Source organism: Salmo trutta, chromosome 1, assembly GCF_901001165.1.
Source record: "Salmo trutta chromosome 1, fSalTru1.1, whole genome shotgun sequence".
In the NCBI taxonomy this organism is placed as follows: Eukaryota; Metazoa; Chordata; class Actinopteri; order Salmoniformes; family Salmonidae; genus Salmo; species Salmo trutta.
Genome location: NC_042957.1, coordinates 54,061,832 through 54,076,014, shown reverse-complemented (window position 1 = coordinate 54,076,014; position 14,183 = coordinate 54,061,832). Strand labels below are relative to the sequence as shown.

The 14,183-nt window shown below is 46.4% G+C and overlaps 1 protein-coding gene across 2 annotated transcripts in view; it reads right to left on the bottom strand.

Moving 5' to 3' along the window:
- grin2ba (glutamate receptor, ionotropic, N-methyl D-aspartate 2B, genome duplicate a) overlaps positions 1-14,183 on the bottom strand; it is a 93,072-nt gene that overhangs the window by 31,073 nt on the left and 47,816 nt on the right. For both annotated transcript variants that reach the window (XM_029763419.1, XM_029763428.1), the window contains exons 4-5: positions 3,373-3,516; positions 2,687-2,957 (exon numbers count right to left, since the gene is read on the bottom strand). In XM_029763419.1, coding sequence (XP_029619279.1) covers positions 2,687-2,957; positions 3,373-3,516 — 415 coding nt within the window. The remainder of the gene's footprint in view (positions 1-2,686; positions 2,958-3,372; positions 3,517-14,183) is intronic.

The window sequence follows — 14,183 nt, the reverse complement described above, 5'->3', positions numbered from 1 at the left end:
GAGATAGAGAAAGAGAGTAGAGGAAAAGGGGCTAAACACACTATGAGGCGTGTGCCACACACCACTGCCAGCCACCCCTCTCCTCTCTTCTCAGTCAAACTGCATCCTCACACCCTCTCTGTCTGCTCCGGCCCGCTTGACAGGGTCTGGCCAATCCATTACCAGGCAACTGGACAGAAATAGACAGACAGCATCCAACCTGTAGACCCACGGGGCTCTGGGATGACAGCTCAGTCTCTCCAGGACCATATCTAATGTCACACTCTGTTGACACTTTCTCAAGGCTTTTATAGTCACTCTACAAAAAGGATATTATAGAACTACAGTGTGTGCATGCTAGTGGAAAGGGTTGGTTGGTTGGTAGCCAGTGGGACATGTCCATCTCAGGACATGAGGAAAATGTCGCAACAACTTAGACAATCTCATCTCCCTTAGCGATGGGGGTAAACAGGAAGTGGGGGACAGTGGCGTTGACTTGGAGGTGTATGAGCACGTGTGCTCTGAGAACCAGACGCCTTGTCCTTCCATTTGAACTGCAGTAGTCCTCTACTCCCCGCCCCTTCTTCTCGTTCTAACTGTTGATTGGAGGACCTGATTACAAAACCACGCCATTGGTGCCAGACAGCTCATCATTGTCTGTGATGTAAGATTAAGAGGGTCTCATGTTAAATACGTTGGCAATATCTGTGCGTCACGAGAAGTGTGTTTAAGTGAATTGCGAAAGAGAGAGGGATAGAGGAGGAGGAGGAGGAGGGATAGAGGAGGGGGAGGAGGAGGAGGGATAGAGGAGGAGGAGGAGGGATAGAGGAGGAGGAGAGAGAGGGATAGAAGAGGAGGAGGAGAGAGGGATAGAGGAGGAGGAGGAGAGAGGGATAGAGGAGGAGGAGGAGAGAGGGATAGAGGAGGAGGAGGAGGAGAGAGAGAGGTATAGAGGAGGAGGAGGAGGAGAGAGGTATAGAGGAGGAGGAGGAGGAGGAGAGGAGGAGGAGAGAGAGGAGAGGAGAGGAGGAGGAGAGAGAGGTATAGAGGAGGAGGAGGAGGAGGAGAGAGGTATAGAGGAGGAGGAGGAGAGAGGTATAGAGGAGGGGGGAGGAGGAGGAGGGATAGAGGAGGAGGAGGAGGAAGAGAGAGGGATAGAGGAGGAGTAGGAGGAGAGAGGGATAGAAGAGGAGGAGAGAGAGAGGGATAGAGGAGGAGGAGGAGGAGAGAGAGAGGTATAGAGGAGGAGGAGGAGAGAGGTATAGAGGAGGAGGAGGAGAGAGAGGTATAGAGGAGGAGGAGGAGGAGAGAGGTATAGAGGAGGAGGAGAGAGAGAGAGGGATAGAGGAGGAGGAGGAGAGAGGGATAGAGGAGGAGGAGGAGAGAGGGATAGAGGAGGAGGAGGAGAGAGAGGTATAGAGGAGGAGGAGAGAGAGAGAGGGATAGAGGAGGAGGAGGAGAGAGGGATAGAGGAGGAGGAGGAGGAGAGGTATAGAGGAGGAGGAGGAGAGAGGGATAGAGGAGGAGGAGGAGAGAGGTATAGAGGAGGAGGAGGAGAGAGAGGGATAGAGGAGGAGGAGGAGGAGGAGAGGAGGAGGAGAGAGAGGAGAGGAGAGGAGGAGGAGAGAGAGGTATAGAGGAGGAGGAGGAGGAGAGAGGTATAGAGGAGGGGAAGGAGGAGGAGGGATAGAGGAGGAGGAGGAGGAGGAGAGGGATAGAAGAGGAGGAGAGAGAGAGGGATAGAGGAGGAGGAGGAGGAGAGAGAGAGGTATAGAGGAGGAGGAGAGAGAGAGAGGGATAGAGGAGGAGGAGAGAGGGATAGAGGAGGAGGAGGAGAGAGGTATAGAGGAGGAGGAGGAGAGAGAGGTATAGAGGAGGAGGAGAGAGAGAGAGGGATAGAAGAGGAGGAGAGAGGGATAGAGGAGGAGAGAGAGAGAGGTATAGAGGAGGAGGAGGAGAGAGGGATAGAGGGGGAGGAGGAGAGATACTGTAGCTCCCCAGAGTGCCACTTAAGGAACGCATCAGTGGAATTACCTATGAGGATTGGAGGTCATCAAACATGGCCGAAAAGTATTTAGCTTGCCTGTTAGCAAATTAGCATGTTAGTGTGCACCTTGGCTTCACACTGAACCATCGCAAACACCAGGCCTTAACTATATTGCGTCCCACATTATTTTTACTCCCAATTAGTTATGAACTTAGTGAGACAATTCACATTCTGAAGGTTACTGTAAGGCCTATACTGTAAATTCATCAAACAGTGATAAACTGAAGTGTTGATTTTGACAGTTTGACACAAAACATCCTTAATTCATGCAGTATCTGCCATCTGTCACAGACTAATGTGCAGGACAAACCTTCTCAAGGGACAGTTAAAACCGGCAGAAAAACATGTTCATTACCTCGCCCACTCGACCATCACACATCATATGATTTACATAGCTAACACGGTAATATATTATTAAGGGCCATATCCATCAACTTGAGATGCAAACGATTTCCGATGAATTATCATAAATCATGCAGAAATATCAATGTAAGATTTTGCACCCAAAAATGTGCATTGCGTGCATGAATTTCAGTTTAGGATTTGATCAGTACCAGCTACCTGGTCCCACATATTCCCAACTATAAATCAACATCAAAACAACAACCAATCATAGACTTTAAATGGAGATAAATCATATAGAATTTATTCCAAACCAACCTGTAGGGAACTCGGCAGGGATCACTTCAGCGTCCCCAGCTACCAGTGAGGGGACGATCCAGGTGTAGCCGTAGCCCGTGATCCCTACGGAGTGGGCCACTTCGAAGATGGTGTTGGCCTCCTCCTTAGTGCAGTACAGCAGGATGACGGGGCTCTGCAGCTTCTTCAGCTGGTTCTGGATCTTCGAGTCTCCATCGTCCACTGACATGTCCAGCAGCAGAACCTCCTCCAGCTCCCAGCCCACAAAGCTGTTCTCTATGGTGCTCCGGATCTACAGGATAGAGGAAGGGACGGAGGGACCAGGGAGGAAGAGGTAGGTGGGTCAGAGGTAGGGTTGGGTATGATAATATGTGATATTGAGAAACACAAAAAGAACACAAAAAGTGTTCAACGACATTGAGGAAGATAGAGGCGTGTGAGGGGGCTGAAGGGCCGTTTGACAAGGCCAATCAGATTTCTCTCGACGTAACAGTATTTAAATACCTACAGACACTTCCTGACTACATGAACAAGTTGAGATTAGCCGCCGGCTTAGTAGTTGCCTTCCTATCACTATCCTAGAAGTTAAGACTATAAGTCCACGGTGACGTTAGAATCTGCTCATGGACTGCCTGGTGGCAGTACTCAAATGAAGGAGGGAAAAAGAGAGAGCTACCTTGTCGTGAGGGCGTGTATTGGTGAGTTACCTTGGTGACAAAGTCCAGGTATCCGGGGTAGTATGTGGTGACGATGGAGAAGATGTACCAGTCGTACTCCTCCATGATGTTGAGCATGACCGAGGCCTGCTGCTCGATGGACGGGCCGAACTGGAAGAACATAGAGTTGTCATCCTGGGGGGAACAGAAGAGGGGGGGTTAGTAATGCTATGTTACATGTCCACATGGAATATTGAACTGGAGAGGAGGTGTCTAGATAACACTGCAGTTTTTCCCCCCCAATACTGTATGTGTGTGTGTTTGCGTGCGTGCGACCGTGTTTCTGTGTGTGTCAGTGTGTGCGTTGGAGTGTCAGCCGGGCAGGGTATTGAAATCTCTTTGGCTTAGGAATCCGTGCTTCACTCAACATCAAAGCCTAACCTCTACAACCCAGGGGACGCACATGGGTTGATCCGTTACCTTGTTTCCACATGAATGAGATCAGACTAAACCACTGAAAAGGCACAGCGGAAAGGGGTGAATAAGTATGCTGTGTGTGTTTGTCACTTTTATATGATATATCATACATGTACATAATAACTGTGAATAAACAGTATATTCCACAACAGTATATTCCACAACAGTATATTCCACATGTCTAAGTCAATGTACATTTCTACGGTACCCTCCTCTCCACTAAGCCATGATTGACCCCCTAGCTCTCTTCCATGTGTCCCTCTACACACTACCTTCATCCCGTCTCATCCCTTTGCCTCTTTCTTTCTCATGTCCCTCTCTCCTGTGATCTCTCTCTATCTCCTCTCCCGCTCCCTGTCCCATTTATTCCAGTGAAATTACTGCCGGGACACAGTTATAATTGAATTTCCAGCCCCCCTCCTCCACACGGTCCCCTGCAGCTCCTCTCCTCTCTTTCTAAGAGCAGCGTTAATGTACTGGCCCATGCAGTCATTCAGAGAGCCAGAGGTCCGCAGAATTTTCATTAGCAAAAAAAAAGAGGAGAAGAAAGAAAAGAGGTGAAGAAAAGAGAGAGGAAAAGGACCCAGAGCCAAATAAAGACTGGCTTCATTTACAGCAACAATAATTAAGGTCAGTCCGAATGATCTCCTCCCTGAGAGCTGGGGTATCGATTAGCACACATTAAAATACCTGAGGAGGGAGTGTGTCTCTGTCTGTCCCAAGCAGCCGCTGCAGTCTACTGTACTGGACCACAAAACAGAGGCTAAATAATAGGTGGAGAGAGGGAACAACACTGAGGGATAAAGGGAGAGAGAGACAGAGACAGAGAGAGTAAGCTGGGTGAGGAACGAAGAGGGTAAAAGAGAGAGGAATCGACAGAAAAGGAAGGAGGTAGAGAAATTAGTCAGAGAGAGCAATGGAATCGTGAGAGAAGGTGAGTATGGAGGGAGGGGGAGGGGGGTGTATGGTAACAATGAGGGGAGCGGGTGGCTGGTGGGCTGTGACCTGGTACAGACTGCAGAGTGAGTGAGCAGCAGCGGGCCAGGGAGTCAGGGCAGCGCCAGCCACAGCTGCTAACCCACAGCCGATTGGTGCTGTCAGGGACAGACAGGATGCACCTGTATGCCCTCCTCTCAGCAGTACCCAGAAGCCCTGACAGTAGTGAGGGGGAATAACCGATTCAGTTACATATCGCTATTCTATTTTTCTTGACAATATTATATTGATACTTTGACCCCAAGTATCAATTTGTAAAAATAAGAAATATATATATTTTTTCTAGGTAGCGTTAGCTTGCGCTAGTCTGCTGTACCTACGTCAAAACTCTGGTATTTTTCATCCTATAGCTTGTTCTCCATCTTCTTTTTAAACAGTGAGCCAACATGCCTTCAGCGCTTTTATTTCCCTGACTGATCAAAACTCATTTTCTCATGCTCTCGCTTGTCTCTCTGCAGCAGACATATTGTGAGCAATATGTTTGGAACATGAAATCGCAATAAAATCGCAGTATTGAATCACAATACATATAGAATCGTGGGAATCACAATACATATAGAATCGTGGGAATCACAATACATATAGAATCGTGGGAATCACAATACATATAGAATCGTGGGAATCACAATACATATAGAATCGTGGGAATCACAATACATATAGAATCGTGGGAATCACAATACATATAGAATCGTGGGAATCACAATACATATCATTTCGGCACCTAACATCGTATCGTGAGGTCCCTGGCTATTACCAGCCCTACCTGACAGAGCCAGAGATAGGTCCTCTCTCTGCCTGGCTGCCTGCACCACAGCTGTCCAATGAGAGAGCTCACACACTCACCAAGCAGCCATTTGACTTGGAGGGAGAGAGTCAATAACTCAGGTATTTCAATTACACACGCAGGGACACACCAATGCCTGCAAAGAAATGGCGCTTCTCCCAGCCCTGCCTCTGAATACGTGCATACAGGCACAACCTGTATGCAAGAGGCAAAAATACACAGGGATACATTTATGCACCATATGCACAGCGTAAGGTTTACAGTATGTTATGTACACTGACTGCACACAAACAGATCTGGGACAAAGTTACCTACAGTACAGCATATAGTACAGCCACCCCAACCCACACAAGTATTCAATGTACATTGTATTCTGTATGTGGGTGTGCTTTGCATTACTGCAAGCCTGTAAGAGTACCTGTTCTCCATGCCTCAGCAACAATATGGATTTTTTGCCGTTTTGAAGAATGTTCAAGTGTATTTGATTTTTTTCATAACCACCACTGCTGTTTTTCTACTTGTGTGAGTGTGCTGTCTGCTCCAAGGTTTTCACAATGCATATTTCTATCCTGCCTATAAAGGGTTCTTTGAACATGAGCGAGGGGGGGTTGCTATTGACTGCTGCTCTGCACTGCCTGATGGGTAGAGATGCAAGAGCGAGGCAGGAGAGCAAGACGGAGAGAAAGAGAGGAGAGCAAGAGGGCGAAAGAGAAAGCAAGCAGGAGAGAGAGAGAGAGAGCAAGCGGGAGAGAGAAAGAGAGAGAGAGAGAGAGAGAGAGAACAGCTGGCTCTTGCTAGAAGACTAGCTTGTTTAAAATCTACAGTGCAGGATACACACACAACACAATGCATAAAGTACATAATAGCTAACAGAATTGTCCAATCAAACACGCTGATACAAACACAAATAATGCATGCACTCAGAATACATAATCAAAATGAATTTCAAAAAATGTCATGAACATGTTCACTCACTTGTGTCTCATTATTTCCCTCTCTGTCTCTCTCCAGCTCTCTCACTCACTCCAGTATTATCTCTACCTCAATTAGACCTGCCTCTCTTCCCCTCTCTTCCCTGCTCTCATGCTTCATCATCATATTTCTTATCATAAAAACCTCCTTATCTTTAATCAAACACATGCAGACTTAATTAGTTCTCACATTTGTCAGACCATCACCTAATTAGCGCTGACCTTATTCTAACTACTTTTTGAACCCTAATTAAAAAATCCCAGGTCTTGATTAAAATATTTGGCTAATTTTGCCCCTAACATGATTGTGATTATAATGTAACCCCCTGTCACAGCAGCCCTTCCAGGGAAAGAGAAGAGGAACCAACGGAAGACCAAAGAAAAAAACGGAGAGCTCTTTGTTTTGCCTTTCGACGTGAGACGTTAGCTGACTGAAACCCGAACCACTTAACTCACACAGATCGTTTCTCTATGGCGCATTTCTTGTCTAAGTTTAGACGGCAACCCACTGAGGGCTGCAGCAGTTCGACGTCTTTCCACCCATTACCAGCTCTGTCTTAATAAAAAGGCTGCAGAAATACTGATCAGCCCACAACATCTCCTGTGGTCATGACATGCACTCAAATCCCCCGTCTTACAGTAGGTTAGTCCTTTGCAGGCGGCCAATGTCATTCCTTTGCTGCACGTCCTCTCTCTCTCTTTCTCTTTCTCTCTTTCTCTCTTTCCCTACCTCTCTCTCTGCCCTCATCCTAAATTGCACCTGTCCTCTTTCTCCGCCACACCAGGCCCTGAGCCATGGTCATGCTGTGGCCGCGTCTCGCCACTTCACACTCAGACGTCGCTGCGCTAACAGACACTGACTCCCCGTGCCAGCACCCACAGAGCTGGAGGTAACACAAGGTTAGCCTCAATGTGTTCACCCTCACACACACACACACACACACACACACACACACACACACACACACACACACACACACACACACACACACACACACACACACACACACACACACACACGCGGCAGAGCAGGGCAGGACAGGGGCAGTGGTCAGCCTCCACCCCTAACCCTTTTTCAGGTAACATGTAAGCATGCTCTCCGTCACTGTCAGTGTGAAAAGACCACCCTCTTTCTCCCTTTTTCTCCCTCCCTCGCAGCTCCTCCTTACCCGTGCTCCCACCAATTAGCCAGATTAAAATTCAAATCTGCTTTATTGGCATGACAGGAGTATTTTCAAAGCGGAACATGTTACAAGACAGGGTAAGATAATAAGCCAATCTACACACTCCCTCCTCCTTCCCTAGCTGCCTCTCGCTCTGCTTTGTCACTGAGCCACCCAAGACCCCTCCTCCCTTTTAAATCACTGATACCACAACAGTCCCCTTGCCATATCCAGGTCGCTTGTCGTCGTCTGTTTGTGTGTGTGTGTGTGTGTGTGTGTGTGTGCCCTCGTTCTGCCAGGCGTGACACTGGCACACTAACGTGCCTTTGGGCCGTGGCTGGCTGACAAAACTCCTACAAGGCATGTGTCTGCCGTGGCTTTTCAGGTTCTGGTGGGAGAGCATCCAACCTGCCACTGGACTCATGAATTGTTAAGAGTATCACTCCCTTGTTAACTCTCTGACTCTCTGACTCCTTCTGTGAAATGGGACAACGGGACATGCATCTCTTTCCACCTCTCATACTTTCCTTTTTCTGTCTCCCTCTCCAACACACACTCCCACACACACACACTCCCACACACACACACACACACACACACACACTGGCTCTCCCTGAGATTCAGACTGGCATGAAAGGCGACGCTGCCAAAGCTATTTAAACACAACAATATGTAAATAGAACAATGGCCCATTAATGTCAGTAAACCCAGTAACAACCTTTCCACCATAAAACATGTTTCATTCACTCCCATCTATTCTCTCTCTCATCTCTCTCTTTCACACATTCTGCACAGTACACAGAATTTTTTTGATTTAACTAGGTAATTGTGCGCCACCCTATGGGACTCCCAATCACGGCTGGATGTGTTGCAGCCTGGATTCAAACCAGGGACTGCAGTGACAGCTCTAGCACTGAGATGCAGTGTCTTAGACTGCTGCGCCACTCAGGAGCCCATGGAACCCACCAACAGTACAAAAACGATATACATTAAGAGAAGTATTATTGGAGAGAACAGACAGAACATAGTGAGAGACAGAGAGGAAGAGGTTGTCGTTAGTGCACTAGCTGTGTGTTAACACTGGAGCAGTACATGTATAACCATGTCATGCCAATAAAGACTCTTTTGAACCTGAATGTGAGAGGGAGGGAGCGAGGGAGGGAGGGGGAGAGAGAGGGAGAGAGGGAGGGAGAGAGAGAGAGAGAGGTGTAGGGGGGTTAAAGGAGACTGCTCTATAGTGATGTGCTGCTGATCCAGTGTTTAACTGCTTTGGCAACACAGCAGTCATGCCAATAAGCCAATAAAGTTCACCTTTGAACTGAATTTGAAAGAAGAACAGAGGGAGAGGGGGAGAGGGGGAGAGGAAGAGAGGGGAAGAGGGGGAGAGGAAGAGATAGCACGAGAAAGGGTAGAGAGGGAAAAAGAGGGTTACTTTGTTATAGCTGGCATACATATGGATGAAATCTAACATTTTATTTTAATGAAGTGGGACAATGTAGAATAAAACGAAATTATGTAAAACATTGGAGAGATCCTTCCAAAACTGTATAGCTATAATAAAATGTTGAGTGACCAGGACTTGACCCCAGTAGATATACTTGTTATATTATTGTCATATCAGGGTGACACCAGAATAGTAGGTTCATTTGTGGTGATCCTAACTGACCGAAGACAGGGAATTTTTACTAGGATTAAATGTCAGGAATTGTGAAAAACTGAGTTTAAATGTATTTGGCTAAGGTGTATGTAAACTTCCGACTTCAACTCTACATCAGCGTAATTCCGTTACCATGGAATTTTCCCAAAGCGACTTAAAGTTAGCGCATATTCAGCATGCTGTCTGTGGCCCAGTCTCAGCGTAATTCCGTTACCGTGGAATTTCTCTGTTTTGAATTAAAGCATCTGCTAAACGACTATATTCCCATCATCACTATTATCAAAATGTGATATTGTTCAAACCCTATTACAACCCACCCTGCATGCATCCATCCACTGGCTATCCTCCCTCCATCCTCCTAACAGCGGCAGGTGAGCATAGAGCAGCACAGACACTGGAATGAGGCTGCACTTCCTCTCCCACACTGTGACTGCACACTGTCTCACCAGCTGTGTTCACAGTACAGACAAGCCTCTGGCAGCCACCTCCTCTATACCTCGCTCACACGCTTTCCCTCTCTCTCTGTCATTGAGCGGGAAGACAAGTTCACATTCAAACTGGGGTTGAGTCAACATGACAGTGAATTTAGGGACGCCAGAGCAAAATATACTGTACAGTCGTTTTTCAACAACGGCAGCCACATTAACATATCGACAGTATCAACTCCCACAAGATGCTTGTATGCAGCAGCCATTGGAAATGGAATATCTACAATAGGCTAATCTGTCTCTCTTTGAGAATTCATTAAAAACACTTCTCTATTTCAAGCAAAGCTTTTGTTTCTCCACTTTTCCACATGTATCCTTTTCTCCATCTCTCCCTCTATCCTCCATTCTCTTTCTTTTCCTGCCTGATCTCTGCTCCCATTTTCCATGCTCACTCTCTATCTGAGCTGAATACAATAAATACATTTCCCAAAGATTCTAAAAAAAGATATGCAAGAAATTGACATCATGAGCACATACTGTACAGTACACACACATACACCCTACAGACATGCACATACACACACACCCTACACATACACACACACCCTACACACACACATACACCCTACAGACATGCACATACACACACACCCTACACATACACACACACCCTACACACACACATACACCCTACAGACATGCACATACACACCCCCTACAGACACGCACATACACACACACCCTACACACACACATACACCCTACAGACATGCACATACACACACCCTACAGACACGCACATACACACACACCCTACACACACACATACACCCTACACACATGCACATACACACACACCCTACACATACACACACACCCTACACACACACATACACCCTACAGACATGCACATACACACACCCTACAGACACGCACATACACACACACCCTACACACACACATACACCCTACAGACATGCACATACACACACACACCCTACAGACACGCACATACACATACACACACACCCTACACATACACACACACCCTACACACACACATACACCCTACAGACATGCACATACACACACACCCTACAGACACGCACATACACACACACACCCTACACATACACACACACCCTACACACACACATACACCCTACAGACATGCACATACACACACACCCTACAGACACGCACATACCCACACGCCACACTACGACTACGCTATCCATTTCACTCTCAGCATCTGATGTACTACTTGAAAGAAAATGTCCTTCATGGATACAACACAGACCTGAATAATACACTGAGATAAAACACTGGAGAGGAATCTCAGCTTGCTATTCTCATATTGTGAGAAACTATCCAGACACCATCTGTAATTGAAATACAGACACTTTTGCCAGCGAAGATGCATGGAAGCCACAAACCCCGAATAAATAGCTGTGTCTGAGTCAGATATTGCCAGTAGCTCTACTTTCTACATACTAATCTCAGCACATCCACAAGACAACACTGACTCCCACCAACCTGCGCTCCACTGCTACCGCTGCTGACAGAACACTCCTACTGAACCATGCCGCTGGCCATTTACACAGTGAGATATCAAATGGAGTGATATTAGTTGGGCGGCAGGTCATCAGATGGGGCCAAAGCCCTTTAAGGTACGGAGGCACCTCTTATCCCTCATTATTCTACTAGCCGTCTGACTCAACCCCCCCCTGGCCTCCACGCACACTGAGACCATCCGCTACAGTGATGTAGCTCATAGGCCCCTGTGTGTGTTCTCCACTCTCTCTCATCAACTCTTCACTAATTTGCGTGTGAAGCCAACAGTCAAATATACACAGTTACTAACACACACACACACACACACACACACACACACACACACACACACACACACACACACACACACACACACACACACACACACACACACACACGTTTAACCTGCAGTTAAATACAAAGGAATGAATCATTCACAGCACAAATATTAAATTCCCCATCAAATGACCAAATCTAATTCAGCAAAAGAGGCCAGCCGTCCATCTATGGCTTTTCATTTCAATTAGTTCAGCGTATTATCCTGAGAGTAATGTATTCCCATACAGTATTAAAAAAACACTTCATGTTTGTTTTATTTGTCTGGCTGATTCAGTCAATATGTCCAGGGTTACTCCTCCTCAATCAGCCAGCAGTCAGGGAGAGGGAGGGAGAGAAGCAAGGGCAGGAGGGAGGGAGGAAGTTGAGTTTGCAAAAGGAATCAAATGAGACAAATGCTCATAACCTTGTGAGTGTACAGTACATTTGTCTTCCATCTATCTCTCCGCCCATCTTGCTCTCTGTCCCTTCCGATCCATCTCTCTCCTCGGTCTCCCATCTCTCTACCTCCTATCTGCTCCCCTTCCAGCTAGCTCCTTACGCTCTCACCATCTTCTCTCTCTCTCTCTGTCTCCATCCATCCCTCACTCTCTTCTTCTGGTTCCTCCACCACACCCTCACACCTTTTTCTCAATCTCTTTCCATCGACCCATCCTTGTTTCAAATTCTCCCATGTTCTCTCAGTGTCCCTCCATCTCTCTTGGACTTCCATCACACCGACAGCGTCACTGCGCAAAATGGTACACAGCATCATCTGGATATGTGTGCAACAAAAGCTCAACATTCACCTTCTGCTACCATTTCTGTCAAGCCGTCTACGCATACAGTCTGACGCATACGTTCAATAAATCCAACGTAGGCACCACACCGAACGCACTGCAACTGTCTCTGCAACGCAACGCTGCAAGGCAAACTCAGCATTCCAATGGAAATGAATGTAATTCTGATGTACCAAAATGCAATGACGCTGTCGGTGTGGTTGAGGCATTAGGAACTTCTTCCACACCCTAACATAATCTTGTTCTCTTTGTCTCTAACCATCTACAGTGAGCTCCAAAAGTACTGGGGCCTTGACATTTTTTTATTTGTTTTGGCTCTGTACTCCAGCACTTTGGATTTGAAATCATACAATGACTATGAGCTTAAATTTGAGGGTATTTTCATATAAGGTAAACGATTGAGAAATTACAGCACTTTTTGTACATAGTCCCCCCATTTTAGGGGACCAAAAGTATTGGGTCAAATTCACTTATATGTGTATTAAAGTAGTCAAAAGTCAAGTATTTGGTCCCATGACTACATCAAGCTTGTGACTCAAGCTTGTTGGATGCATTTGTTGTTTGTTTTGGTTGTGTTTCAGATTATTTTGTGCCGAATTGAAATTAATGGTAAATAATGTATTGTGTAATTTTGGAGTCACTTTTATTGTAAATAAGAATATAATATGTTTCCAAACACTTCTACATTAATATGGATTCTACCATGATTAAGGAATGAATTGTTAATAATGATAAGTGAGAAAGTTACAGAGGCATAAATATCATAATCCGGAAAAAATGCTAACATCCCCTTTTAATGGTGAGAGGTTAGCATGTCCTGGGGGTAGGATATTTGTGCTGGAGTACAGAGCCAAAACAACAAAAAATGTGTCACTGTCCCAATACTTTTGGAGCTCACTGTATCTCTGCCCTACTTAAAACCCCTCTTTTTATATTCATCTCTCTGTCCTCCTTCCAGACCCTCACTCACTCCCTCTCTGTCTGACTGCCAAAGCGCCCCTTCGCTCAGCATCCGCCGTTACCCTTCTCTTGCTATCTCTTTGCCAGGTTCTCCATTTCCCTCTCAATCACTCTCTCCACAATGTTAATTCAAATTGGCTGGATTGGGAGGACAGCATTGTTCCAATAATGCCAAAAGCACTTACAAGAGCATAATCAATCTCTCTTTCTTTCTCTCCCTCTCTCTCTCTCTCCCTCCTTTCTATTCTCCCCAAATACATATGAGGCAGAACTCTTCCTCTCTCTCTCCTCTAACTCTGTCGTTACTGACTCAATCTGAACTCTTTTGATTTCATACGTTTTCACCCCATCTCTCCATTCCACCCAATTGTGTGAGAAATTATTTCTCCAACTACCCACTATTTACTCTTTCAGTTCAACGTTTGCCCCGTTTGCCCCGTTTGCCCCAATTCTCCATCCATCCTTCTGTCGATTCCTTTACACACATCCTCCTGTCATCCTCCTCTCTCTTTCAGAGCAACAGTTCTCACAGCTGCTGCTCTCTGCTTCCTGACTCATGACCTCTGCCCCCACTCCTCACCTCTAACCCACACACTTTATCTCTCCCTTTCTCTCTCTCTCTCTGATGTGTACACCTCTCAACTGGCATCCGCTGCACTATCAGGTGGGGAGAGAAAGGTAAGAGATAGGAAAAGAGAGAGAGAGAGGCTGAGAGAGGGAGAGATATACTTCCAATTCATAGACAGGTTGCGTT